This window comes from Theobroma cacao, chromosome 6 (genome assembly GCF_000208745.1).
Source record: "Theobroma cacao cultivar B97-61/B2 chromosome 6, Criollo_cocoa_genome_V2, whole genome shotgun sequence".
Lineage (NCBI taxonomy): Eukaryota > Viridiplantae > Streptophyta > Magnoliopsida > Malvales > Malvaceae > Theobroma > Theobroma cacao.
Window position 1 is genome coordinate 19981124 of NC_030855.1, and position 27582 is coordinate 20008705.

General features: G+C 33.4%; 4 protein-coding genes and 1 pseudogene across 4 annotated transcripts; 3 read left to right on the forward strand and 2 right to left on the reverse strand.

Annotated features, from left to right (window-relative positions):
- LOC18596221 lies at nucleotides 5346–11384 on the forward strand. Its single transcript, XM_018122833.1, has 4 exons — nucleotides 5346–5431; nucleotides 5878–6044; nucleotides 6141–6299; nucleotides 9110–11384. The coding sequence occupies exons 1-4, from the start codon at nucleotides 5346–5348 to the stop codon at nucleotides 11212–11214; spliced, it is 2517 nt and encodes an 838-aa protein (XP_017978322.1). The 3' UTR covers nucleotides 11215–11384.
- On the forward strand, nucleotides 12428–13177 carry LOC18596222 (annotated as a pseudogene).
- On the forward strand, nucleotides 14944–17337 carry LOC18596223 (nodulation-signaling pathway 1 protein). The gene has a single exon (XM_007024565.2). The coding sequence runs from the start codon at nucleotides 15384–15386 to the stop codon at nucleotides 17130–17132; it is 1749 nt and encodes a 582-aa protein (XP_007024627.2). The 5' UTR covers nucleotides 14944–15383; the 3' UTR covers nucleotides 17133–17337.
- On the reverse strand, nucleotides 18282–21085 carry LOC18596224 (E3 ubiquitin-protein ligase SPL2). Its single transcript, XM_007024566.2, has 6 exons — nucleotides 20562–21085; nucleotides 20355–20456; nucleotides 19989–20159; nucleotides 19728–19849; nucleotides 19167–19286; nucleotides 18282–18963 (listed from the first exon to the last, which is right to left on the reverse strand). The coding sequence occupies exons 1-6, from the start codon at nucleotides 20916–20918 to the stop codon at nucleotides 18675–18677; spliced, it is 1161 nt and encodes a 386-aa protein (XP_007024628.2). The 5' UTR covers nucleotides 20919–21085; the 3' UTR covers nucleotides 18282–18674.
- LOC18596225 (2-hydroxy-6-oxo-6-phenylhexa-2,4-dienoate hydrolase) lies at nucleotides 24764–26242 on the reverse strand. Its single transcript, XM_007024568.2, has 4 exons — nucleotides 25424–26242; nucleotides 25215–25307; nucleotides 25057–25124; nucleotides 24764–24956 (listed from the first exon to the last, which is right to left on the reverse strand). Exons 1-4 carry the CDS (start codon nucleotides 26135–26137, stop codon nucleotides 24839–24841), a joined length of 993 nt encoding a protein of 330 aa, XP_007024630.2. The 5' UTR covers nucleotides 26138–26242; the 3' UTR covers nucleotides 24764–24838.

Below are 27582 nucleotides of genomic sequence, written 5' to 3' on the forward strand. Positions count from 1 at the left end.
TTGGCATTTTGGGTAATGAGTGTTAATCGGGACGTCGCGGCGTTTGTCATGGGCCTGAGGGAGGTTTTGGGTCGTGACAGAAACGGAGGAGGGAAAATGAGAGAAAAGAGAGAAAAATAAGCTTTTATACATAGGGATAGGTGCCAAACAATGTCGTTTAGGTGAGTGAAGAGAGAATAGGTTTTGGCCTAAACGACGTGTTTTGAGAGGGGAGAAGTTTGAGTAAGGGTGGTGGCCTGCTGCAGCAGATTTGGCTTTTCCTCTACAGGCCAGTTAACGTGGGGCATTCCTAGCCCAATAAGGTAAAGCCCTTCCTTTTTATTTGTGGATTTGTTTGGTTTGGGCATATTGAAGTATACCCAATTTTTTTTTTTTTCTTTTTTTTTTTGTAATTGGTTGAAAATATATTGTTTATGTGGAATTAATTTAGATAGTTTCAAATGATTCTAGAAAATATTACAAAAAATATTATATGACACCTCAAAGACAAGAAGTTAAAATAAATGGGAAAAATAAAAAAATAATAATAATAAAAATAATAAGAAATGTTAAAATATATCAAGTAGATATAGAAAATATAAAAAATATATATTCAGTCATAAGGAAAATAGGTTAGGAAAGAAGTAAAAATAATAATAAAACATATGGTCATGGAAAATAGGTTAAGTAAGTTAGTAAAAATAGGATAAAAAATAATTAAAAATAGAAAAAGTATTTACTAATAAGAAATAGATTGGGTAAAAAATATATAAATAAATAATGATGGCAACAACAGAATGGAATATTTGGGTTAAAAATGGATGTGGATAAAAAGCGAACATTTTATATAAAAATAGATAAACACTTGAATTCAAAAAATGAAAAGGTAGAGAAATATTAATAAAGTATGTATAGTTAGGAAAGTATCCAAGTTTGGTGTTTTTTTTTTAAATGTTATAATATTAATGATTACGAAAATTACATTATTATATCGACGATGGGATGTCCATTTGGAACGCGAGAAGTCACAATTTCGAATGAATTTTCTTAGGTTAGAGATTTTTATTAAAACCTCACCAATATGATGGGAGGTTTTTAATTTTGAATCTTGATATTTGAAATTCTATATAAGTGAAAAACTTATTAACTTAATTACTAATCAAGCAAAAATATAAAAAATAATATAATAATGACAATAATAAATACAAGAAGAAATAAATGAAATGTGTTGTTTTAAAATATATAGGGCTATGAAAAATGATGATATTCGTAATGATAAATAAATAGTAAAAATAAAATTTTCAAAAAAATGTAAATTCACAACAATCCATACAACTAAAATATAAAAAGGCAAATATAAAATAGATTTATGAGAAAAGATAAAAAATAGTTAGTTAAAAAGAAAATAGGTTAGGTTAATAAAAAATAGGGAAGAAATTGATTTATAAAATCTATACATAAATAATAATTATGAAATGAGATTTTTGGTTTAAAAAGAAATAGTATTTAGGTAAAAAGGAAAATTTATACAGCAAAAATAGATAAATACTTAAATGTAAAAAAAATCACAATAAAATGAAATAAAAATATAGTTAAATAAAAATAATAAATATAACATATTTATCCATGATATATATGCATACAAAGAAGAACAATAAAAAGAAATTTCAAAGAAATAACAAAAGAGTTGTAGGAAGATGAAGAAACAAATATTGAAATTTATGGGCATACCACACATCATTATTGCATTGTTGAAAGTCATGGCATGTAGATGTATTGTGTACACGAATCAAAGCCCTAATGATGGGACTTTTCGATAAAGCTTGCGAAGGTGAGTTTCTTAAAAAAATTCTCTAGGTGAAAAGATATCTTCGAGTCCCACCAGTACGATGGGAAGACTCAGAGAAGGTTTTTAATAAAAGGCTTTTGCTCGTGTTAGGGACGGCATTCACGAAAATATTATTGTTACCAATAAACGACTATCCCAACGATGGGATTTACCTAGTAAATTTACAAATGCGAGTTTCTTGAGTATTTCCCTAGGTGAAAGAGTATTTCTGGATCCCACTAATATGATGGGCGGATTCAGAAAGTATCCTCAATAAAAGGTTTTTGTTTGGTATTATTCGATCTTTTATGCAATGCATTTCATAATTGCATTATGTGCATGTCACACCCCGTAAAATCAAATAAAATATTTCAATTTGTTAATAGAATAAAAGATAAAATAAATAAACCATAATTAAGGAAACATAAGAATAAAATCAATGGTTTAAGATAACATATGATTAAATGGTACCGTTCGTGGAACGAGTGTCACAAGAGTGCTAATCTTTCCCCATGCATAATCGTACTCCCGAACCTAATTCTAAAAATTCGTAGACAAATTTATTGCTCTTTACACAGACCTAAAATTAATTTAGGACTCCGTCGAATAGAACAAATTTAATGGGTGACCAATTGCACCTAGATAAAAAAAAAAATTAGTGGCGACTCTTGAATTTTTCACTTCTAGCAATCAGGTTCCTAGACCCGCACATTACGACAATTAAGTGATTCTCAAAATAAATAAGTAAATAAAAAGGGTAAAACATGTGAAAAGCATTAACACAAATAGAATTTGGGATAACAAGTCTTCGAGACAAAAAAAAATTAGAAAGCGAAAGCGTTGATAGCCTCGTCCCATCCCCTTCTATATTCATGCATCAAAATCTTTTAGCTTCCTTCTTCTTCACATATTGTCCCCTTGAAAAGTCCAGAACGCTATGGGCCATTCATTAATGTTTTTTTTTAAAGCATCAAATTCATTCATAAAAAGGGGAAAAAACCCCTCCACCATTGCAAAGAACAAAATGTTAGATAGTTTTGGATCATATCTCAGTCCTATTTACTTGATATACTTTTCCAAAACCTCTTCCAAGAAACAAAGCGGAACCTTACCCCTGTACAAACCAAGACCAAAAACCAAAAACATCAAAGAAAACCACCGTTAATGCAAATGAAGTTTACATGGAATTCAAGAAATGTACAATTAAGGTTTAGATGGAATTTAAGAAATCGACAAAATTGATTTCAAGACGAGCCTTTTAATAGACGTTATCTTTAAGACTTATTTCACCCTCACCACTCAGTATGCAAAGGGGAATAATGCGAATAGCCTTAGAGATATAATGAAGCTAATGTCTAACTTCGTCTTGCACTTTATGATAGTAGACCGTTAGATATACTCGATGATTTGCAAAGTTGTTTGGCCTTAGAACTTACTTTTTACAACAAATAGATTATAAGGAATTTAAACGCTTTTGTAGTTGATGGGAACTTAAGTGTTTATGTTAATAGAACACAACACTTTTCTTGCTCTTGTTTTGTTTTGATTTTGACGTGTCAAAATGGTTAGCAACAAGTCCTTTATACAAGCTTGCAAGTGTCTTTTCATTAAGGACCATTTTGTTTAAAAGATATCTTTACATTTTGTAAGACGCAGCCTTTGGATAAAAATATTATTTCAATAATCATCTTATAAAAAGACAACCATTCTTTTCATAAAACATAATTTTTGAGTTATAATTTGAAACAATAATTTTTCGTATTTAAATTTTTTAACTATGGTGTTTTTTCAATTTATCTCATAACCTTTGAATGTCATTTTACAAAGAGACATAACCATTCACATGAAAACTTACCTACAATCCAATAGTCACACTATGTCATTTAATGTGATATAACCTTTAAGTTAAGATAGCTTTTCATTTTGTATTATAACTTTTGATTTTGAAAATGCACTAACAACCACTGCAATCACCCTTCCTAAACAAAAAATCCCATGGAGGCTGTAGACACTCAAGAACTTGTCTGTACATCCTTGCATCAAACGAGACCTGCTCTCCCAATCTAGTAGAAACAAGGGGAGGATCATTACATAACTTAAACAAAAACACAAATCCAAAGAAACAGGACTCATTCACCATATAAGCCCTAACCTGACTCAAATCAAAGATTAGACACAATCGAACCTCACCACCACCTAACCAAGATTGAAAAGGGAATTAGTACACTATTAAAATCTCACTCTAAAGATGGATGGTAGTTTTAGCCAATGTGTCGGTTTCTTGATTTGCCTTTTTCAATGAATGTCTAATCATCGAATATCTCAACCTTCATGATTCACTCATTGGATCGTTAATCCATTTAACAACGTTGCACGAATAACTTTCAATCAGCAAGAAGTGATTGTCTTTTCATCTTGAGGCTGAGAAGATCAAGAATGCCTCCTTTACTACAATTAATGTTTATTAGTACTGTTCTAATCATTTGTTCCTAGAAGAAATTAACATGGCATCTAGATTAATTTATAGTAACTTTAAACTCTTTTTCACAAACCAGAGACTGGTTCAATGCTTCAATTGGCTAATTGTTGCCTTGAGGTTTAGGATTTAAACATAGGTGGACTTTTAACGATGCTATTCAAAATATCAGATTTTAGACAAGATGTGTGAAATAGCTATGTACATCTACATTCTGCTTCAAAGTTTAAATGATTTATCTACTCTTAATTTTATTAGAATTTTTTTGATGAATTAGTATTATTTATTATTATGTATATTGCATTTAAATATTTATTTTTTTATTTTATTTAAATAATAATTGTATAACATAAAAATATTTTTAAAGTGTAAAGTTTTTTTTTTGAAAATCTTTCAAAGTGTAAAGTTAATTACTTTTAAATAAAATATAATTATATCACTACCACAAATTTGACTTTAAGACAATACATTTTTAAAATGGGCTATTATAAATATTTTTAATAACACTTTTGTATACTTTTAGAACATTTTTGTATATTTAAATTCATTATATAAATTTTTAGATGCATTATGAATAAAATGTAATAATAAAAATTGTATATACTAGTGAGAGCTGTACTTTTTAATGTTGTTGCTAAATGTGAAAAAAGTGAAACTAAAAATTTAAATAGTTGTACTTTTAAATCTTTCACTATGAAAAAAATATGTTACCTAAAGAAATGTGATTAAAACTCAATTTTATTGTAGTGACATGATATTAGAGCTCTGATTTCAAATAGCAGAAAATGTGTTTCTCTCCTTTTAATATTGTTTCAAGTGTTTGGTTACAAATTGAACTTTGCAATACTTCTTTAATCCTTTTGTGGTTGTAGCTAGCTTCTTTCAACACTTGAGTCCACGTGGAAGCCCATTAAATATTCATCTAAATTACATGTACAGATGTGTTTAACAAGTTCATGGAGAGAGACGGAAAATTCGTGGACAGCTTATGAGAAGATGTTATTGGGCTATTGAGTTTATACAAAGCTTCTTACCTTGGGATGCCAGAAGAAGATGTTCTAGATGAGGCCCTGGATTTTGCTGGAGCTTCCCAAGTTGAACTTCGATATCATGCAATCTGTTTATCTGAAGGAGCTGCAGGAACTAGTGTAGTAAGATCAATTAAAATAAATAAACTTAAAAAGAAATGAATAATAAACTGTTAAGTTAATATTGTTATCAGATTTTTAAATTACTATTACTTCATATAATTAATTAGTTAAATTACATTGGTAAGAAATCAGATTTTTAAATTACTATTACAAGATATCATTAGTTAAATTAGATTGAAAATAAGTAAGATTTTAAAGATGAAAATGCGACAGTTAAGAAATTTAATTTTGGCATCAACTTAAATAATTTAAATTCTTACAAAATAGCATTGCTGTTAAATGGATATATATATATATATATATATATATGATTTAATGGAAAATGTTCCTAAATCTCAAATAGGTAGTATTGTCTCTCTTGTAAATTGTAATAAAGCCTACAACTTGAATTAAGTTGATTTCTGTATGTCAAATTTTTGACATTTTTTCAATTGATTGAGCAGGTGGTGGAAGGACTTGAACTTTAAGGAAAGGCTACCTTTTGCTTCGGATTGGCTAACTGAGTGTTATTTTTGGGCACTGGGGAGTTGCCCTCCGAGGCCCCAATTACCCATATTGAGGAGGAACCTCGCGAAATTTGGATCCTTGGCTCACTTGATGAGCTTGAGAAGTACACGGATGCAGTCAATACGTGAGAAGTTTAGATTTTAGCAACTTCTATTTAAAACTTTCGAAATTTTGTGTTCATTCTTGGACAACATTTCAGGTAAAAATGACAAACTTTTCCCAAATTGCCATTTACAACCGTTTACAACCATAAGATGGGATCTTAATAAGGCAATGGAGGAACTTCCAAAGTACATGAAAGTATCCTTCTCAGCCATTTACAACCATGTTAGTGAAATGGTCCAAGATGCCTTGAAAGGTTATGGCATGGATATTTTACCCTATATTAAGGAAACGGTACGTTCATTAAAAAAAAATGTAAAAGTTATGGTACATAATCGAATGGCCAAATAAAATATTATTTATTTGTTTTTCTTGAACTTTTATGGAAATGAAGAAAAAAAAACCTTTAGTTTTAGTCTATTTGTTAAAATAATTTCAAAACAATTTTGTAAATTACTTGATGTTTTACAATTTTTAATGCTGAGGAGTAAAAGCAAATCATAATAATAATTTATAAAATATAAAAAGAATATTAGATATTTAAAAATATGACTTAATTTTAAAGAAAGATACATAAAGAAAAAATGAAAATTATACAGGCAGTACATACATAATGAGAACTTTATTTATTAATTATAATTTATGCTGACAAGGTGACATTCAGTTTTTGTAGTGGTTGTGTTATGTTAAAGGATATCTCAAAGAAGCAAGATGGTTTCACAGCGGATAGGCATTATTCGACTCATTGATGATTTAAACACTACCGAGGTTTGTTTTTTACATGCGTTGCTATTGCTTTATTGTTGTCAGCTGCTGACACTTGCTGACAAAATCTCTTTTTCCACTCCAAAAACGAATCATAAATGTAATCAAAATCTCTTTATTGATTTAATCATGTTGCAGATTTGCAAGGGAATTATTTTTATTATTTTATAAAATAATAAAATTATTTTTTTGTTAAGTCACATATTGCTTATCTTTTGAAGGTTGAAATAAAAAGAGGAGAATCGATGAATTTCATCCATATTTACATGACTTAAGAAGGTGTTTCGGTAGAAGAAGCACGTGATCATGTGAAAGGCTTAATAGGAAACTTGTTGAAAAAATTGAACAAAGTAATAGTTAAGGATTCTCTTCGAGCACCCGACATTGTCAAAGTAGCTATCGAAATGACACGATGTATTCATCGGATGTACCAATATGGCAATTGGTTTGGCATTCAAAGCAAAGAAAATAAAGATTGTGTCATGTCAATCCTTGAGCCCATTTTGATGGAACAATGTGATCATGCTTTACTGAAATAAGATTTTGAAATTTCAGCCAAAGAGTGGCTTAATAAGTTGAGTTTATGCTTTATGTGGTCTTTGAACAAGAGGTTGCTTATCTTTTTCTAGCTGAGTCTTGCTTGTTGCTATTACGCTATCTTGTGTTATTTATTGCACTTAATTCTAATCAATTATATCTATACTTGAAGGAAAATTTGTTAAAGCTAGCAGGGGTCCTATGTAATACATATTGAATCAAAATATTAAATGCAATCTCCATTTCGAAATGGATATTTGGTCTTGCTATTAGCAATTTTGTTGTAATTAGAAAAAGAACTACTAACCATAAAAATTTTCTCATTAGGAGAAAATTTTTTTTAACCCTTAAAAATAACGTGCTTTTGTAAATAAGCCTCCAAATAATTTTAACTGTTTTTAGCCACAAGAATAGATTTGGAGACAAAAATGCCCTTAATGAGCCATCTTCGTTAACGCACACTCTCAAACAGGTGGAAAATGGAAAAATAAATATACAAAGAATTTGCGAACATCTAATTTTGTGCAAAACATCCATTTTTTTTTTCACGAAGCTTGTGTAAAGCAAAATAATGTTGCATGAGATGGTTTTTCAGAGATTTGGGACATGGCATNGTGACATGTCATGTACAAAAACTGTGAAACTTCAAATCCTCTCAACTTTTTTTTTTTTTGACAATTTGGTACAGATTAAAGTGTTTCTAACATGTTTCCATAAATCAAAATACAAATATTTTTTTATCTAAAACACCTACTTTGACTAAAATAAAAAAAAATTCTTTGAAAACTTAGATTTATAAATTTCAAAATTTTGAGTTTATTGATATTTAGGTCCCGAATTGATTCAATTAAAAGCTATTTTATACATTTGTGATTATTTCTACCGTTTTAGTTTTATCCAAAATACCTAAAAATTGAATTTCCCAAACAACCACCCTCCTATCCAAGCACGTCAAAACTATTGCTAGGTGTCTTGAAAGCGTAAAAAGAGAAATCTGAAAACTTGAAAGAGAGAAATCGAAAGCATAACAGACGAATGTCGAACAGAGAAATCGATAAAATTTGAGAGACTGGGATGGTGAGAGAGAAATCCGAAGCACAAATAAGGAGAAATGGAGAGAAATTATGATGAATGGTTTAATTTATTTGAAATAGTTTAAAGGGTATTTTCATCAAGTCATGACTAAATATGACTAAAAACAGTTAAATTTATTTTGATAGTTACTTTTAAAATATTTTTATCAAGAAATATCATTTCCCACAATTTTCTCTTTTTTTTTTCGGCTAAATGTGCTTCTTGAACATTTCAATAATACTGTTGGAGGTCTTATGTTTTTTGCATCTATCATGGTATCTCAGTAAGCTTGTATAATCCCCTCTGGTTAAGCGAAATATCTCACTTGGAAATCAATTAGTTTTAGCCAATTCTTTTTGTTAATTACCATAATTAATTGAAATGTAAATTCATTGTATATATAAATCACAGGGGGAACAATTGTTCACACCTGGGGAACAAAAACAAGTTGATTATGATCTGTTGTGCTCTATGTTTGAGCATAACAACTTATAATCATCTCAAAAAGACCTGTACAATTGACAAAAGTTTCCAAAGTTCCCTGTAGATGGCCAAAAACACCATAACAGACCTTTCCATGACTAACCCTACCACTTTACAATAAATACATTGTGTCCCTGCCCAACGCATTAGTGCTCAAGAACGTAAAAAAGATATCCATTTAGCTTTAACATTTGTTTTAATTTGCAGTTGCAATCGCTCTGCTCTTCGTAGAGATCAAGGATGCAGCATTTCTGAAAACGTTGTCAGAGGTCATGCTATCCCTTTGGCTCAAATGGGAACTCCGAGCAATGGTTGTACTCAGCCTAACTGTTCAACTCATACTGATAAGATATGGGAATCGACGACAATTCAGCGGTAAAAGTTTAAAACTCGTCTCATTCCTTGTTTGGACGATGTACCTGTTTGCAGATTGGTTGGCAACGGTTGCCCTGAGTACCCTCCTTAGGAGCAGACGGGAACAAATAACTAGCCCACTAGTTATATTTTGGACCCCATTCCTGCTCTTGCATCTTGGTGGCCCTGATACCATCACTGCTTACTCATTGTCAGACAATGAGCTGTGGCCTAGACATTTCTTCGGGCTATGCTTCCAGGTTGGAGTTGCTCTCTATGTCTATGTCAAGTTTTGGACCCTAACCGTAACTGTGCTTACCTTTATGGCCATTCCAATATTCATTGTTGGAATTATCAAGTACGGAGAGAGGGTTTGGGCTCTCTTCTTAGCCAGTAGCAAGCGATTTAGGAAGTCTGTGTTCTCGGCTCCCGATGCCAACACCTTCGAGTTTGAAAATGACCTTCTACAAGAGCCTTCACAGGGGGACATGAAGCTGGAGGATTATTTAAAGCACAAACAGATAAAAGGGAGATACAAGAGTCTTCATCGAGCTTTTTTGTTATTTCAGGTGTTCAGGCCCTTATTTTCGGACCTCAAGCTAAGAATTTACAATCCTTTAAGTTACATTTTTGAGTTGGGGAGCGTGTCTGCAGAAGAAGCCTTCAAAATGGTACAGATTGAACTTGGTTTCTTGTATGATTTGCTCTACACAAAGATTCCTATAGTTATTTCTCCAATTGGTGTGACTCTCCGCTGCATTTGTTTATCATTGACCGTTTCCACACTAATTTCCTTCTTGATCATCGTTGGTAAGCATGGCTACTCCAAAGTTGACATTGGCATATCCTACTTGTTAATGGTTGGAGCTATCTTTATTGAAATCTATTCAGCCATTCTTCATCTTAGCTCAGACCACGGTATTCTTTGGTTTACACGTCGAAATAACAGATTTCTTAAGGCCATTGGTTCTAAGTTAGTTTTTATGACTAAAGCGAAGAAAGGAATACAAAGCATGGCACAGCATAGCCTACTACATTACTGCCTCCAGCCTAGGAAAATCAAGCTTGCTGCAGTCTTCAACATATTTGATCAGGAGGACAATTTGGAAAAGTACTTCCATACTAACTGGAAGGATGTGACTCCTGATTTGAAAAAACTCATTTACGATCATCTCCTAAAAAGACAAAAGCAACATAAGGACAATAATTTTATGTACAAAAATCTGTCAGATTTGTTGGATAACAGAGGTTACGATGTGCTTGAAAAAAAAAAAATTGTGGGTGACTATGGTTGGAGTGTAAATGATGCAGAATTTACCCACAGTCTCCTCTTATGGCATATTGCTACAGATCTCGTTTTCTCTGATGATCGTCAAAGACATCGAGTCGGTAACCTCGGTCCATATTGCCAACTCAGTAAGCTTTTATCTGATTACATGATGTATCTCCTCTTTCTGTGTCCAGCAATGCTTCCTGAAGGTATTGGTAATGTAAGGCACCATCATACCTGCATTGAAGCACAAAATTTTTGCCATAAAGATACAAAAATCGAGGACGCTGTTAATGGAATGTTTGGCATAGACGTCGAATCTCGATCCTTCTTTATTGAGATGGGAAGCCGGAGGAAGTCAGTATTCTTTGAAGGATGTGATATTGCGTCTCAATTGCAAGTTTTGGTATCGCAATTCCGATGGGATCACCAAGAGAAATGGGAGCTTATTGGTGACGTGTGGCTGGACATGTTGATTTATGCTGCCAGTCAATGCTCGTGGAAAGAGCACACAAGGCAACTTCAGCAAGGTGAGGAATTGCTAACCCATGTCGCCCTTCTCATGGCACATCTTGGTTTGACTAGGAAAATCAATTTGGTGGATTTACCTGAAAGACTTGAGAAAGTCGCCTTCAAGCCTAGCTGGGATTGGGATAAGCTTGAGCGATTGGCTTATTACTTGGCTTAGATACTTTGATGCATGTGTAAGCATCCATTTCCATCCTCATGAAATCCGGCTTGTTTTCGGGTCCTCTTTCTTTACAACATTTCATTTCGTTTTCTTTATTTGTCCTTTTTCAGTTTCAAATAAACAGACTTGGGATGTACACCTAAATAAGTTAGCATTTTCTTTTTGGTTATTTTGCATGTACTTAGTACTATAGATCTAATTTGAAAAATATGAACCAAAAAAAGAAAAAAGGTTAAGATGGTTCTTCTTTGATTAGTATTAACTTGAAGAAACTTTTCAAGTTAAATATTGTATGATAAAAAGAAAATTTAATATTAAAAAAAAATTAAAATGTTCAACCTTTTTAATTTTAGTTTTATAATTGGACATCGATATTGTACACCAAAACCTTATCAAAAACTCTTAAAAGTTAAATACACAAAACATAATTGAGTTGAATTTTTGTAAAATGATAAATAATTCTTATAAAGAAATGAAATGAATGGCTAGTAAAGATGTTAAAAATTTATTAGTGAAAATCTGCACACAACTAATCAATTTTATTTAATTTATATTTTCTCAAAGATCAGAAGTATAAAATGGTTTTGACTAAATCTATGTATTTCAGAGATCCTAATTACCTAACATTTTAACACTTGAATATAATTATATATATAGTTCTTTATTAAGTGGTTCTCAAAATAAATATGTAAACAAAAAGGGTAAACCATGTGGAAAGCGTTATTACAAATAGGATTTGGGCCTTTGAGACACAAAAAAATGCAAAGCGAAAGCGTTAGTAGCCCGGTCCCATCCCAAATAGCCCGTTTTCCTTCCCAAATGCCAGAAAACATTATCGCCACCAGACTTTGATTAATTGCTCTTCTTTCCACTTCAACTTGTTCTCTTTAATTTATTATCACGTTTGATCATTTAACGATGTGGCTTCCAAGGTCCATTTATTTATTTTTCCCTCTCTTTGTTCGTGCATTAAAATCTTTTAGCTAATTCCTTCTTCTTTACATTTTGTCCCTTTGAAAAGTCCAGAATGCTATGGGGTCAAAGATGGTAGAGTGCTTTCCTGCATTTATACAAATTGCTTTGTTTTTAAGATGAAGCCTGTTTCCAAACTTCTACGTCACATCTATACCACCCAATCCATAACCATTTCTCTCTATGTATGAAGCAGACAGCCCCTTTCTCTTCCAACAATCAAAACAAAAACTTGTCTCAGCTTTTTCTCTTATCCATTATTGCCCCCTTGCTTCTCTTGATTGTCATCTTCATGGCTGCAGCCAAGGTTTTTTCATATCTCTTCATCCTTATTGCCCTCTTCGGCGTGGTTGCATCTGAACCCGATCATCTCCGGGATCTCTGTGTAGCTAACAAAGCAGCAGGAATAAAGGTAAATGGATTTCCATGCAAGGACAAAGCAAATGTAACGGAAGCTGATTTTTTCTTTGCCGGTCTAGCCAATCCAGGGGCAATTAATAATTCCATCGGATCAGTTGTAACAGGAGCCAACGTTGACAAAATTCCAGGGCTTAACACCCTAGGCGTCACTTGCCCGCATAGACTATGAAGCTGGTGGCCTCAACCCACCCCACACTCACACCCGTGCCACTGAAGTCATCTTTGTTCTTGATGGTGAATTGGATATAGGATTCATCACTACAGCAAACAAGTTGATCTCCAAATCCATCAAGAAAGGCGACATTTTTGTCTTCGCCAAGGGTCTTGTTCATTTCCTGAAGAACAATGGTGCCAAGCCAGCTTCCGTGATCGCAGGATTCAACAGCCAACTGCCTGGAACTCAATTTATCGCTGCAACATTGTTTACCTCAACACCCCCGGTGCCAGACAATGCCTTGACCAGGACCTTCCAAATTGGCACCAAGGAAGTCAACAAAACCAAAAACAAGCTTGCCCCCAAGAAAAGCTAAGAAAAGTGGCCCTCGAGCTCGAGGAGAAAATCATCAAACCCTGGCTCTCCAAACTTAATTGAGAGTACTATTTCGTATTAATTCTATATTCATTTTTCAAATTAAAAAAAAAAAACTCTTTGAGGAGAGAGTGGTTGTTGACAATCTTAAACATAAGATTTAATCATAAGACGTATGAAATCGCACTTCTGATCAGAGAATTGTAAAGCAAATGAGTCGCAAAGACAACAACAAGCAGAAGAAGATTCATCTGCCTTTCTCTTCGCTTTGATTCCTTTACCAACCCAAGGTCATGATTCATCTGCTTTTCTTGCTGGAACAACAAGAAGCAGAAGAAGAGAGAATACCCACCATCTGCCAAAGGGGAAAAAATATGAGAGAGAAAGAAGAGAAAAACGTTAAACCCAAACATGTATTATTAAGTAATTAAAAAAAAAACACATGGTATTTTGTGATAGTCCAGCACAGAATGGGGCAAAGATGACTCTTCTTGAATTAGTATTAACTCGAGACTTTTAACGTTAACTATTGTCTAATAAAATGAAAATTTAATAATAAAAAAATAAGTATTCAACCTTTATAATTTTGGTTTTATAATTGATTATCGAAGTTGCATCATAAAATCTTATCTATAAACTAGAAAACATATTTTAATTGAATTTCTGTAAAATAATTTATAAAAAAATCAAAGCTGACAAAGAGATTAAAAATTCGTTAGTGAAAATCTGCATAAAAAAGTATCAATTTTATATAATGTATAAGAGTAATTAATTTTCTCAAACGCTAGAAATATAATTAAAATGGTCTTGACGGCCTTTCCAAAAAAAAAAAAGGGTCTTGACTAGACATATGTATTTTATAGATCCTACTTACCTAACATTTTAGCACTATAATATAATCATATAGTTCTTTATTAAGTGGTTCTCAAAATAAATAACTAAACTAAAAGGAAGCCATGTGAAAGCCTTACTACAGTAATTTAGTAAAATGCAATTGCAACTTTTACTAAAATGCCAATTTTATCTGTCAATTTTAAATAGTTTCATTAATTTTTTTAAATTAAAAATAATAAAATTGACCTGTCATTGAAAGTGATTCTAAAAATGCCGATAAATTTTAGACCATAATTCGATTTCTTACCGCATGAACAACATATCTAACTTCTTTTACCCACATCATTAAGGAGGCAAATAGCTTGGCTGATGGACTTGCATAAGCCGGAGCAATCACGTCTGACCATCTCTCAGCCCTCTTGTAACCTTTACCAGGTTTGGCCACTAACTTTCATCTATCTTTCTGGCCCTTTGTGTTATTGCTGTGTTATGATTTTACGATTCATAGCAAGTAACTCGCTGCGAAATTGCATCGGAAGTTTGTTGTGTCCTGCTGATTTCCAGGTTCTTTATGTATCATTTAGTTTTGCTTTCGTTAGTGGTCCCCGTTTAATGTATTGAGTAGTTGTTTATCTTTTGAGTGTCTCTATGTTATGGCCTTGCATTATATTGTCTCAAAGCTGTTTCTGCTTAGGAGCCGAAGTTTTATAGCACCTCCTTTAATTTGTAATAGCACTTTTGTGCAACTCTATTCAAACAATCCTCTTACCATTTCAAAAAAAAAAAAACCCATGACATGTGAGATGTGTCCCAATCATATTTTTTCAATTCTTTTTACTACAAATAGGATTTGGGCTGGTCAACTCTTTGAGAATAGGATGGGTCATGACAATCTCAAACATAAGATTTAATCATAAGACCGTATGAAATCACACATCTATGATAGAATTGTAAAGCACACGAATCGAAAAGGAGTATCTAAAGTGGAATAGATCCAGGGAGTAAAAAACAAGAACAGCCTCCTACACTGCCCAGCCAACACAAGAAGACACCCCCACATTTCAATTAGCAAAACCAGAGTTTGCCGTCTCTTCAAACCCCAAATTCAGCTTCATCTCAATCCCTTAAACTTCGAGACAACTTCTCTCCAATCGTCATTTGTACATCTCAACCAAACGAATAAGTTAATACCTAAAACCTGAAAGAGACAAAAGCTTCTTCCTTTTCCTACAGGCTTAAAGAAACCTTAATAAAAACATCGCATCTTCCAAATGAACAGCGCACCAACAGCTTCAATATTCCCTCTACCGTCTACTTCCAAGCTGCATCACTGCCCCATATATTATTTTATGTTTTAACAATCTCCAAAAAGAAGTCTCCAAGCACTTGTCCTCTCTCTTTCTTTTGGTCAATGATCAAACAACTCTATATTTCTCAACCCTTCTCTCTTTTTACCTTTTTTCTCTGTTTCAAACACAGTTTTCAATCAACGATCATGACACTGGAAGAAGCAGAACCAAATCCAACCCCGGATCATATCCTAGACTGGCTCGAGGATTCGGTATCATTCCTTCCATCTTTCTTGGATGATCCTTACAGCACAGGCGAGATCAATAGCTACCAATGGTGGGATCAGGATCAAGATATAGGTCAAGATCTGATTAACATAGGCGCTACTGCAATCGATAGCCCCATAACTGCTGCTGCTGCTGTTGCAAATACTACTAACGGTAGCCTGATACAGTCTGATTCCTCCTTTCCTAATCCTGGCTTGCCACCCAATTCATCCAAGAAAAGGAAACCCTCTGACGACCAGGTTCCAAGGGCAGCCCAGAATCGTCAACAGAAGAAGAATCAGAGCAGTAAGATCAACGAAAACGAAAAAGGAAAGGCAGGACTTGAAGAGGTGGTGGCAAATAAAAGGTCAGCTGGAAACAAGAAAAATTCAAACAAGTCTTCAGGAAATAACTGTAATAACGGTAATAACAAGGAAGGAAGATGGGCAGAACAGTTACTGAACCCTTGTGCCACAGCCATAACTGCCGGTAACCTGACTCGTGTACAACATCTATTGTATGTTCTCAATGAGCTCGCCTCATCCACCGGAGATTCCAACCACCGCCTTGCAGACCATGGCCTACGAGCCCTGACGCACCACCTATCCTCTTCCTCTGCTTCCGCAGGGCCAGTTACTTTTGCTTCCACGGAGCCAAAGTTCTTTCAACGATCTTTACTCAAATTCTATGAGGTTAGTCCTTGGTTTGCATTCCCTAATAACGTAGCAAACGCTTCCATACTCCAGATTCTTGCTCAAGAGCCTGATAAGACTCGTAATCTTCACATTCTTGATATTGGGGTATCTCATGGTGTGCAATGGCCTACACTTCTTGAGGCCTTGACTCGGCGCTCTGGAGGGCCTCCTCCTCTGGTTCGCATCACCGTCGTTGCAGCCACAGCTGAAAAGAGTCAAATCATGGACACCCCATTTTCTATTGGTCCACCAGATCATGATTTCTACTCTCGACTTCCTGGTTTCGCCAAGTCCATGAACATCAGTTTGCAAATAAATAGACTCGAGAACCATCCGTTGCAAAACCTTAATACAAAAATTATTGACAACTCACCTGGAGAAACCTTAATCGTTTGCGCCCAATTCAGACTGCATCATCTAAATCACAACACGCCTGATCAAAGAACGGAGTTCTTGAAAGTACTAAGAAGTTTAGAGCCAAAAGGGGTGATTCTAAGCGAGAACAACATGGACTGTAGCTGCAGCAACTGTGGAGATTTCACAACAGGATTCTCACGGAGAGTGGAGTACCTATGGAAGTTTTTGGACTCAACAAGCTCAGCATTTAAAGGACGAGAGAGCGAAGAAAGAAGAGTAATGGAAGGAGAGGCAGCGAAGGCTTTGACAAACCAAGGAGAGATGAATGAAGGGAAAGAGAAATGGTGTGAGAGGATGAGAGGTGTGGGGTTTGTTGGAGAAGTGTTCGGGGAGGATGCCATAGATGGAGCTCGAGCATTGTTGAGGAAGTATGATAGTAACTGGGAGATGAGAGTTGAAGAGAAGAACGGTTGCGTTGGATTATGGTGGAGAGGGCAGCCTGTTTCTTTTTGTTCGTTGTGGAAGCTAGATATCAAGGTAGAAGAGAGTTAAAAGCTGTTGTTGATTTTATTTTCTTTATTCTCGCTTATAATGCTTGCTATTAAGTTCGTAATTATAAAACTGTGTGTGAAGGATGGTTTGCAGTCTAGTGTTCAATCAGTTTTGGCATAGAACAACACTGCAATTCTTCTGCCTACTTTCAATCTTTTGAAAAATGGAGACAATGGTTACATCCAAGATCTCCACTATACATTAAGAGGCAACAGTACTTTTCTCGTAACTAGAAAATTTCTATCTACGAAACTCAATTGCTAGCTCTGCGTCACCGTACAGTGAATCCTTTCTTCTTCTTCTTTTTTTTTTTTCTAAACAATGAAAACCTAGGCCAACGAGGGAACTACCATCACGAATACCCCCGTTTGTCGTCAGGAGTTAATTCAAGCAGAAAAAGCAGCTGTAAGGGACACAATTAGCTACAAGGTACACTCTCAAGCGGCAAGCTGCATATGCCTTGAGTTGATTCAATCTGAGAGATAGAATCAAGTTTTTCCATTGGCAAGCATATCGAATTTTTTGAAATATGGACATACCATTCATTTCAAGGACATTGTAAACAGTTCAATATTATCTCCTAAAATTCTAAAAAAAAAATTATTCTTTTGACAATAATATCAAGAATAAGCATAATAAATCCAGGTAGATATTTGGATTTTAAATGCAAACTCAACCGTAGTGCAGTTTTGCTCTTAAGATTAGTAGACTAGTAAGCAATTTTTGCAGCTTATTCTCCTCTTTCTATTTCAATTTTTGGCGAGTAAGAGGCATGAACTGAAATTTGATCAACTCCATACCCGTTTAAAAGTTATCCATCATAAGATTTCCTAACTAAATGGATACAAAGTTCTGGAATGCTCCCTCAAGAAAAGCTGAACCCGTAATCTTACAATAATCCTTATCCCACCAAGCATACCAACAAATACTCGTACGACATACCCAAGCAAATAAGAACAAATATTGACTACATAGCTAACAACCTTGACGGTCCAATTAACATCATACAAATATTCATTATTGGCTATTCTTCATTCCATCTACATGACATTTTATCATATTATCCTATTCTTTCATCCAAGTAGTACCATTAACTTAATTGAAGAATTCTACCACCAATCTCAATGCTTCAAAATTAGATTATAGGCATAGGTAGGAAATGGAATATACATTTTGCTTCAACTCTTTACTAGGGATATACACAAACTTTAGTTCAAGGATCTATATAAAGTGGACAGAATGAAATTAAATTCAAAATCAGAACTTAACAGGGTTGTAAGTTTCTTCCATAAAAAATATTAAGCACAAGAATCAATAGTTTGACTTAATTCCCTTCATATCACCCCAACCATGCTATGCAGCTAAGTCAACTCCAAATAACTCCAACCCCTTTCAATGCTATGGAAATCAGTTAGAAAAGCTATAGTTATGGCTTCAACGGCAGGCAATGCCTTAGAACTATACCTGATGATTTTCCATGCCATCCTGATGTCAATATCTTGTGCCATGATTAAAAAATTAAATACAGCAACCATTTTCTCTTTAAGATGAATATATACGCACTGAACTACGGATTGCCATGCGGCAAACAGGGCATTTTGGCACCACTTCTCGTTCAACTGATACAGCACAATGTTGGCAACAAACAAGGTGACCACATGGAATAAATGCAGACCGTCTTCTCCTCATCAAGCAGATCACGCACAACTCTCCATCTGGAACATCACCTGCCTCCTCATCCCCAGCAATCTGAGAGGTGGCATCATCAGGGGCAGCATGAGCTGATTGCTGAAACCGTCTTAACCTCCATTCTTTCCATTTATTCCAATTCCTGAAGGCAATTCATCAACCAAATAATGTTTATCTTAAACAAAGTGAACAAGGCAATTGTGTAGTCACAAAGTTAAGAAAAGAATGTGCATAACTGCATTATAATTGAAATGTTCTACAGGTTTTTATAGGAGATAAATCCAAGAATGAAACTTTCAGTAGTAAGAGAAGCAAAAAGAAGATCATTAGACTAAAACAAAATACCTCACAAAAGCATAGCCAAGGATACCAATAGACAGTGAACCAAGGACGATACCACTCCACAATAGTATTTTTGTCTTGAAGGCAAGATCTAACAACATCTGATCCTTTGTCTTGTCAGAACTGCAGTTGCATGCATGAAGAGGTTTGTAAGATGTTGAAGCAAGCTTTTGAAAAACAATATATATATATGTTTGAAGCAAGAGCTATAAATTTCAGGTTAATCTGGGCTATGGCCAATTATAATGTCATTGCTCTTTTTAAACTTGTTAAGTCAATAATGAAACTGAGAATGAAACAAGAAACTTTGAGAAAAAAAGCAACTAAATTAGTACTTAAGGTATAGTCAAGTCCTAATAAAAAACAAATCTTGCAACACAGCTATGCTTTTCTATTTCACATTAGAAGCATGAAAATTTAAATCAGCCAAGCCCAAATAAGAAACAAAAATTTTTAGGCACAGCTAGAGTTTTGGATTTCACATTACAAGCATGAAAATTTGCAAGCCCCAAAAGTAAATACATGAAAAGCTAACAGTATACTGTCTAGAGCAAACCCCCTTACAGAAAATAAGGAAGCTCCTTGCATGACTTGATTTCAGGCACTCCATTATTGAAACTGCAAATGCCAACAGCAGTGATTTCCTTTCCCAAGGGAAGAATTTTCTCTTCATCAAGCAGACCAACCTTAAAAACAAATAAAACTATGATTTCAACAAAGTTGAGCATGTGTAATACGTCAAATGATGCAAGACTGCAATCCGTAATCAATATAAACTTTTAGCTTCAAAGAAGTAATATAAATTTTACATCTTTCTTAACTCACAGGGTATTCATGACCAAACAAAGCCTGAAGGAATGTATAAGGAGAAGCATTGATAGGCTGCAATTGATGATAAACTGTAGTTAGGGGCAGGGGATGCTTTGAGCCATCCATGTTCACAATGACACAATCAGATTGGGGCCATTGACCTCCTTCAACCAGAATGAAAGGAACCTGAAAAACATTAATACCCAAAAAAGGGACCAGAAAGAATATTATAACAAAAACAGAACAAAATCCAATGCTTGAACAAAACAAACACAAAAAGAAAAACTTCTAATGAAAAGCATTACACAACTAAAACAATTGAGCATAAAAAATATTTATTTATTTTTTAACCTAAGGGAAAGGGGAAATTTTTTAACTAACCTTTCTCATTGAAGTGGACTCTTTTTTATTCCAAGACCTTCCGATAATAGCACGTAAATCAGAAGTCCATCCAAAAAATCCCCTCCATTCATGATAAATATACTTCATTTAAAAGAAAGAAAAATGTTAATCCAATTATTAATTAATCAAAATTAAAATTAGAAAAATCATATTATATAAAAATATTTTTATATTAATGGACCGTACTGTTTGTGTTCTTTGGATAATAACAGCTTTATCACCGGACTCTTGAGAGACAAGCACATTACTCCTAAGGCTCTTCCAGCTCCGTCCATCGCCGGCCGATCTCGCCTCGACGGCGCCGCGAATTACGACGATAGGTTCTTCGGTGGAATCCGACTGGTCCTCTTCGAGGAGGGAACGGAGGTCGGCCACTCCAAGGGACGGTGAAACACGAATTTTACGGAGGGCAGTGGAGGTTGACTTGAACCTGAATATTGTGCGGACGGCGGCGTAGGCTAGGGCGACGCCTAAAACGGCGCCGTCGAAGGAGAGGGCTAGTTGTGAGATTAAGGACGCTAGGGCTTGCTCGTGAGAGGACATATTCGTAATTTAGTTATCTTTTACATCGGAGGTCACGAAATCGGCGGCGGGACAGAGGGAACCGATGTCCAGAGGTGATCTCAATGAGGAGAGTCTGCTTGAGCGCGAGAGAGAGAGAGAGAGAGAGAAGGGTGGGTGCTAACTGTTTGCTAAGTGGGCGGTTTTGGATTTTGTGATGGGGTGGTTGGTTAATATGAGTGAGAAATGAGGGTTTTTTGGTCAATTAATGATAATCACGAGGCTGTGGTGACATGGCACTTTTCTATTAAGTGATTTTTATTTGTACGGGCATGGTTAGGCGGGTCGGATTTCAACCGAAAGGGAATTTAAATAAAGTATATTTTTATTTTGATGAAATGTTCAATTTGGGGTTCAAATTTTTGGGTTTTTGTCAATTTAGGGTTAAAGTTTTAATTGTAATAATCAAAACCAAACGTTTTTAATTCCTTACAATTAAGAGCTAAAGTGAAAAGTGTTTGACAGTAGACGTTGACTTAGATTTTTACCTTGACGAAAAAGTAATTTTGTTGAAAGGTCTTTTTTGTCAAATCACAACAGTTTAAATTATAACGTAGTGTATAATAATTTTTTCGTCATGGCTTGTAATAACTAAATTTTTAAATAATATGTAATAATTATATTTTTTAATATAATATGTAATATTTAAATTTTTAATATGACGTATAATAACTATATTTTTAACATAACATGTAACAATTATTTTCAACATGAAGTATAACAACTAAATTTTCAACATGACTTCATTTGGATAACATGCTAATTTAGCTGCCAATTAGCTCACATGATTTTTTATCACGTGTGACACACACTCTATCCACCTATCAACTTAGCTTTTAATGGTAAAGAATTGAAAACGTTTGATCCTTAATTATTACAATTGAAACGTTTGGTTCTTAATTAAAAAATTATCCAAATGTTTAGTCCCAATTTGAGCATTGAACTTTTTAATTTTCAAAATAAAGTCTTAATTTCACACTCTTTTTAGTACTTTTTTACTATCTTATTGTTTGAAAAATAATATAAAGTATTATATTTTCAAAAAAAAGTAATTAAATAAAAGGTATAATGCACTGATTCTCTAACTTTTGATCATAATTACACATGGACGCATTAGTATTCAAAATAGATAATCCGTTCAAAAAAAATCTTTTGTGAGATATATAAGTCTTGTCGGTAGTTAATCGTCAATGTTTTCATTAATTTGATGACATGATAATATTTTTAAGACAATTTTACCTTTAATTAATTTTAAAGATCACTATTATTTAAATTATAATTTTTTATTTTTAAAATTTTTTTCTTATTAAAAAAAAATTCTCCCCCAATTGGCCACATTGAGGTTGGATCTCGCCGAGGAATGCCAGATCCTACTAGATCAGGGGAGCACGAGATCTAGAGTACGTGACCAAATCTCGCACTCCCTTAAAAAGATCCAATTGAATCTAACATTCTACGTACACCAACCAACATAAAAGAAAGGAAAAGAATGGAGAAAAAAGAAGAGTATTTTAAACATTTCACGTTTAGGCATTAACATTTTTTACAAGTTTAAAGTAAACTATTCATTTTGAATACTAATGAACCCATATATAATTATGGTCAAAAATTAAGAAAATCAGTGTATTTTACCTTTAAATAAAATAATACTCAACAATTGAACATTTTGTGTAATCCATGTCTACATCTTTTAGTTAGAAAATAGCATTTGAATCTTTAAATAAAAATTAATTTATTTTAAAAATATTATCTAGAAATTATTTTTTAAATTTAAGACATAATGCTCAAATAAATCTTTAAATTATTTAAGAAAATTCAAATAAGGTGTTACTCTTTTATTTCCTTTAATTAAGTACTTAAACTTTAATTTTAGATCAAATTAGTCTTTATGACTAATTATTGCCATTTATCATTTTATATTCACATAATGTTGATATAGATGGTGAAAAATATCATATGCTCATATTGTCATGCCAAATTAATATATCACATTATCATCAATTATAATATGTTAACATACTTTATCATTATCAATTATAATATGTTAACATATCACGTTAGTATCATGCGACATATAATGACAAATGACATTTTGACTAAATTAATTATTAGTCATAATGACTTATTTAACTCAAAATAAAGGTTTATTTAACTAAAAATAAAAATACAAAAACTTGATTAAAAGTAATAAAAGCATATAAACTTATTTAAAATTTTAAAAAAAAATTAAATATTATACCTAAATTTAATAATTTCACCTAGTTGAATCAAAATCAAAATAAAATAAGCTAAACGCAACAATCAAACTTCATAAGCTTTTAATGCAATTTCTTCTTATTTAACATAAGACTCAATATGTTTGTATATATATATATATATATATTGACAATAAATAAATAAACATAAGCAGTTAAAATTACTGACATAAATTAAAGCTATGGCAATGAGTAGAACTCATCTCATCTCACAAATTAGGATGGAAGGCCCAATAAACAACACCAGCACCTGCTCCAGTTGATTTCTCTACGTATCTATATATTCAACTATTCTGTCTCGAATGTTAGAAGTAATACATCTCGTCAACGCTGGGGAATCGAGGATGGTATTCAGAAGCATTAGCATTAGTCTGTTTACTTTAAAATGTTTTGTGCTTTACAATGTAATGATTGCAAGTGACGTAATTACAAGTAATATAATTGTAAAAAAAATAATATTTAGTGTACAAGTAAAATAATTATTAAAATATAAAAAAAATAACATTATAACGTTTGGTTTATAAATATTTTATTGAGAATATAATGTTAATTTTCAAAATTATCCTTATTTACTAAAATGTAAGTTTAATATACTTGTATTTTATATTATTAATTTTTATATAATATCATCTCTTAAATATATTTTTAATGTTATATATTTTATTTTCATCTCTCATTATAATCTTTTATATTTTATTTTTATTTCTTTAATAAAATTTTTTATATTATGTATTTTATTTTAATTTCTTTTACCTATATTATATAAATTTTAATTTTTTACATTTTATTTTATTTTAATTTCTAATTCTTATATTATGTATTTTATTTTAATATTTTTATTTACTTATAGCATTACAATATATTTCTAACAAAGTAATAAAATTGAAAGGTAAAAATGTCTTTAATAATATTATAAAGTGTAATGTAATGTGATTACATTAGTTTTGAACTGTAATTGTATTATATTCCTTAGTTGTAATGTAATTGCATTGTAAAATTACATTACAGTGATTTGTTGTAAAATAAATATTATAATGTAATTTAATTAAACACATTATAAAAAATGTGTTCTTACTTCCCTCGTATCAAATATTACTTAGTTTCTTTGCTCTCTGTCTCTTTTCTGGTAGTTTGGTTTGGTTTTTCCTTGTAGCTGGCTTTCCCGCTTCCTTCAAAAGGGGAAAAACATGTAGCAAGGTAGAATCTGAATCAGTCAAGCTTGACTTCATTCAGATTGCAGTCCATGTGAATGAAAACATGCACCACTTTCCAATGGCATCCACCATTTCCACAATTGAGTAGAAATTCAAATATGATGTGAACAGTTATAATGGCTGCGGTGGATAAGAATAGCAAATGGAGATTTAAATTCTTTTTAAGACCAAAACTCATAATCCAATTCCAATCCAGGGGCAGCAGCCTTAGCAATCTTTGAGGCCTTCCAGGCCTTCCGTGCGAGTCATAAATTACTTGGAACTGACTAGGGGTATGATTATACTAACATGCTTGCCTGTGTTCTCTTCTCCTTTAGACAAGCATTAGCATTTCATCTGATTGTCAATATGCTCAAAATTAAAAAGAGAAAAAGGATACTGTCACTGATATAATATGTTTGAAGTACAATCTTATCGTATTCATTTGATCCTGCTAGGAGCAACCTGAAACAAACGATATAACCAACTTATTAACCTCATCAGGCGACTCCATATTAGCAGCATGCCCTGTGTCCTTGATAATCTCCAACCTTGATTTTGAACCCAAGTGCCTGTATCCATGAAATTATCACACCAACCTTCAGATTTGAAATAAAGTTTAGAATTATGGCAACTACTTAAAAGATACGGAAAAGAGTTGCTACTGTTTACCTTTGCAACTGATGTGCAAGTTCTAATGGGAAAACCTTATCCTGATCCCCCCAAATTATAAGTGTTTCCTTCACCCAAACACAATCCCAATCTATTAGATTCAGAACAGACAGGTTATTTTACTAGAAATGAGAAAAAGATGGTTTTAGTCAAGCAACCTGAGTTAGAACAGGAAGGTTGGTATCTGCTTTCTTCTCCACTAAGTGCTCTGCAAGCTCAATCTTCTCCTTCCGACAATGATCATACATCATCTGAAAGACTCAAATTTGATTTTCTCATTCTTTGAGATGACAAGCAAGGTTTGTTTAATTGAGGCAAGAGCAAACATAAACGGTCAAAATGCCAAATCCAAAGACAGTAAACTCACAGTTACGAACTCGCGAAGTAAAAAATCAGGAAGCCAGTGGAGAGAATTCTGCTTGTACATTGACAGATTCACGAGTAACCTTAAATCATCCGGGTTCTTGGGAACAAGAATCTCAGAGGGATGCCTTCCAATTCTCCTCAACTGCTCTGCCCTCTGATCATCAGTATACAGTATTCCACTGCTCATGATCACGACCTTCTCCACCGCATCAGGGTACATCTCAGCGATCCGATACGCAACGAATCCTCCATAACTAATTGCATAAACAGAGAACCTGTCAACTCCAAGCCTCTTCAACGCATCTGCCAAGCACTTAGCCTGGAACAAATCAGACCTGTCCAGGCTTTTCGAGTGAGATTTTCCGAAGAACAACAAATCCGGGACATATGCATTGAATTTTCTAGACAGAGGACCAATTTGATGAAGAAACTGCCAGAGTGAATTGCCTCCGTAGCCATGGACCATGACAAGAGATGGCTTGTTAAAACGCCGGTGATTGGCGACCCAGAAATGGACGGTGGTTTGGTCATCCAAATCAATGGCGCAGGGAGACAGATCACAAAAACGAAAATAAAGAGATAAGATCGTGTCCATGAATTTGGTCAGGAAAGGAGACTGGTTTAAGTTGAGGGTGTAAAGAAGTAGGTTGCGGAAGATGGCGAGGGCGGTTGAGATATAGAAGGAGATGACATGCCAGAGCTTTGTGGATGCCATTGCTGATTTTGCTTGGGAATCAGATTTCAGAAACGATGTTCGGACGTATTAAATATGGTGTATCAAATCAATACTCGAACTAATGGAAGGCTTCTCGGTAAGTCATATCACCTCAATTTTTTTGCTAGATACGCTGATAATTTCGATTTTATACACCATTGACCTATACATCCTGTAATTTACAGGAAGGTCATACTATTTTTGGATAATTCATGAGGCCTAATCTGCTACACGTGCACTGCTTTGCTCTCAGTGTTCATCACTAGGAGGGTTTGGGAGTTTTGGTCCTGAGTATCCACACGTAATAGTTTCAATTTAAATCAAAAGATATAAAATTATAGTTTTTCATGCACTCCTTAAAACCAAAGAAACCTTCATGTCAAAATATTTTGTCTAAAACGTAACCTTAATCTTAGTTTTACACGCAAAAGCAAAAACTAATAAATAAATAAATAACTTGTCAATGCCCAGCCAAATATGCATTAATTGAATTATTATGACCTAATTAAACATATTTATATCAAGAAAAACCATTAAGAAAATAAGCAGCAGCCAGTAGCATAAGGGAAGAGCTGGTCCGTATCCATTTGCTAGATTCAATACATTGTTTAACAGGCATTAAACGTATAAAACTAACAATTTCTTATTCTCTTTGGAGATGTAATGTCAGAGCAGTCGAAAACTTGATTCAATATAAACACATTATACATATATTTTCTATTTAGAAAACTAAATTTCAAACCTTCCTCCATCCAACAAAAAAAATTAAAAATAAAGCCGTAAGATTAGATAGAAAGACAATATCATAAAAAATTTCGTTTTCTATTATCACTTTTAAAATTTTCAGTCAGTTAATATAATATATAATATATGAAATTGAAGAAAAGTTAAATATATATTTTAAAAACAGAATTATGTAATTGATAAGTTATCGACAATAAGTGACTTTGAATATAAAATTTTCTAATTTTGATTAGTTACTGCTAATTTTGAATGTTTATGTCAATCCGTAAAGTGACGACCGGACATATTTTGTCCTTATTTGGAAGAATTGAGTAACTTACGGCTTATCTCCACTTACAACGTTTTGTTAAGGCAAGAAAAGAAGGCTCTGAGCACTTTTGGCCAAAAATAGGCGATAATATCATGGCATAGGAGTTGCAGCAATTAATTAGGGGAAAATGCAATGGTCCAAGAAATTAAGGGAGGTGGTGGGTATCTATGGGGATGATGGCCGATTAGTCCAACAAGTTGACAAAGTAAGCATAATTTAATCACTAAGAGGACAATTAATTAATGCGACCACATCAAGTCTTTACTCTGTAATTAATACACTCTACTCTCTCCCTTCCCTAACTTTGTCAATCTTCTTTCTTCAATTATTACTAGCAATTTCAGGTCAAATATTACGACAAAATGACGCATCATCATATACTGAAGTGGCT

Bases quoted from the DNA above. Each gene is read 5' to 3' on its own strand.
- LOC18596221 (XM_018122833.1), top strand. From the start codon at position 5,346: ATGAGGCCCTGGATTTTGCTGGAGCTTCCCAAGTTGAACTTCGATATC. The intron at 5,432-5,877 runs GTAGTAAGATCA...TTGATTGAGCAG, and splicing joins AAGGAGCTGCAGGAACTAGT to GTGGTGGAAGGACTTGAACT. The intron at 6,045-6,140 runs GTACACGGATGC...ACAACATTTCAG, and splicing joins TCACTTGATGAGCTTGAGAA to GTAAAAATGACAAACTTTTC.
- LOC18596223 (XM_007024565.2), top strand. From the start codon at position 15,384: ATGATCAAACAACTCTATATTTCTCAACCCTTCTCTCTTTTTACCTTT.
- LOC18596224 (XM_007024566.2), bottom strand. From the start codon at position 20,918: ATGTCCTCTCACGAGCAAGCCCTAGCGTCCTTAATCTCACAACTAGCC. The intron at 20,160-20,354 runs GTTAGTTAAAAA...AATGTTTTTCAG, and splicing joins AGTCCACTTCAATGAGAAAG to GTTCCTTTCATTCTGGTTGA. The intron at 19,287-19,727 runs GTAAGGGGGTTT...ATGCAACTGCAG, and splicing joins AAGGAGCTTCCTTATTTTCT to TTCTGACAAGACAAAGGATC.
- LOC18596225 (XM_007024568.2), bottom strand. From the start codon at position 26,137: ATGGCATCCACAAAGCTCTGGCATGTCATCTCCTTCTATATCTCAACC. The intron at 25,308-25,423 runs GTGAGTTTACTG...TGAGTCTTTCAG, and splicing joins TACTTCGCGAGTTCGTAACT to ATGATGTATGATCATTGTCG. The intron at 25,125-25,214 runs GTTGCTTGACTA...GTTTGGGTGAAG, and splicing joins ACCTTCCTGTTCTAACTCAG to GAAACACTTATAATTTGGGG.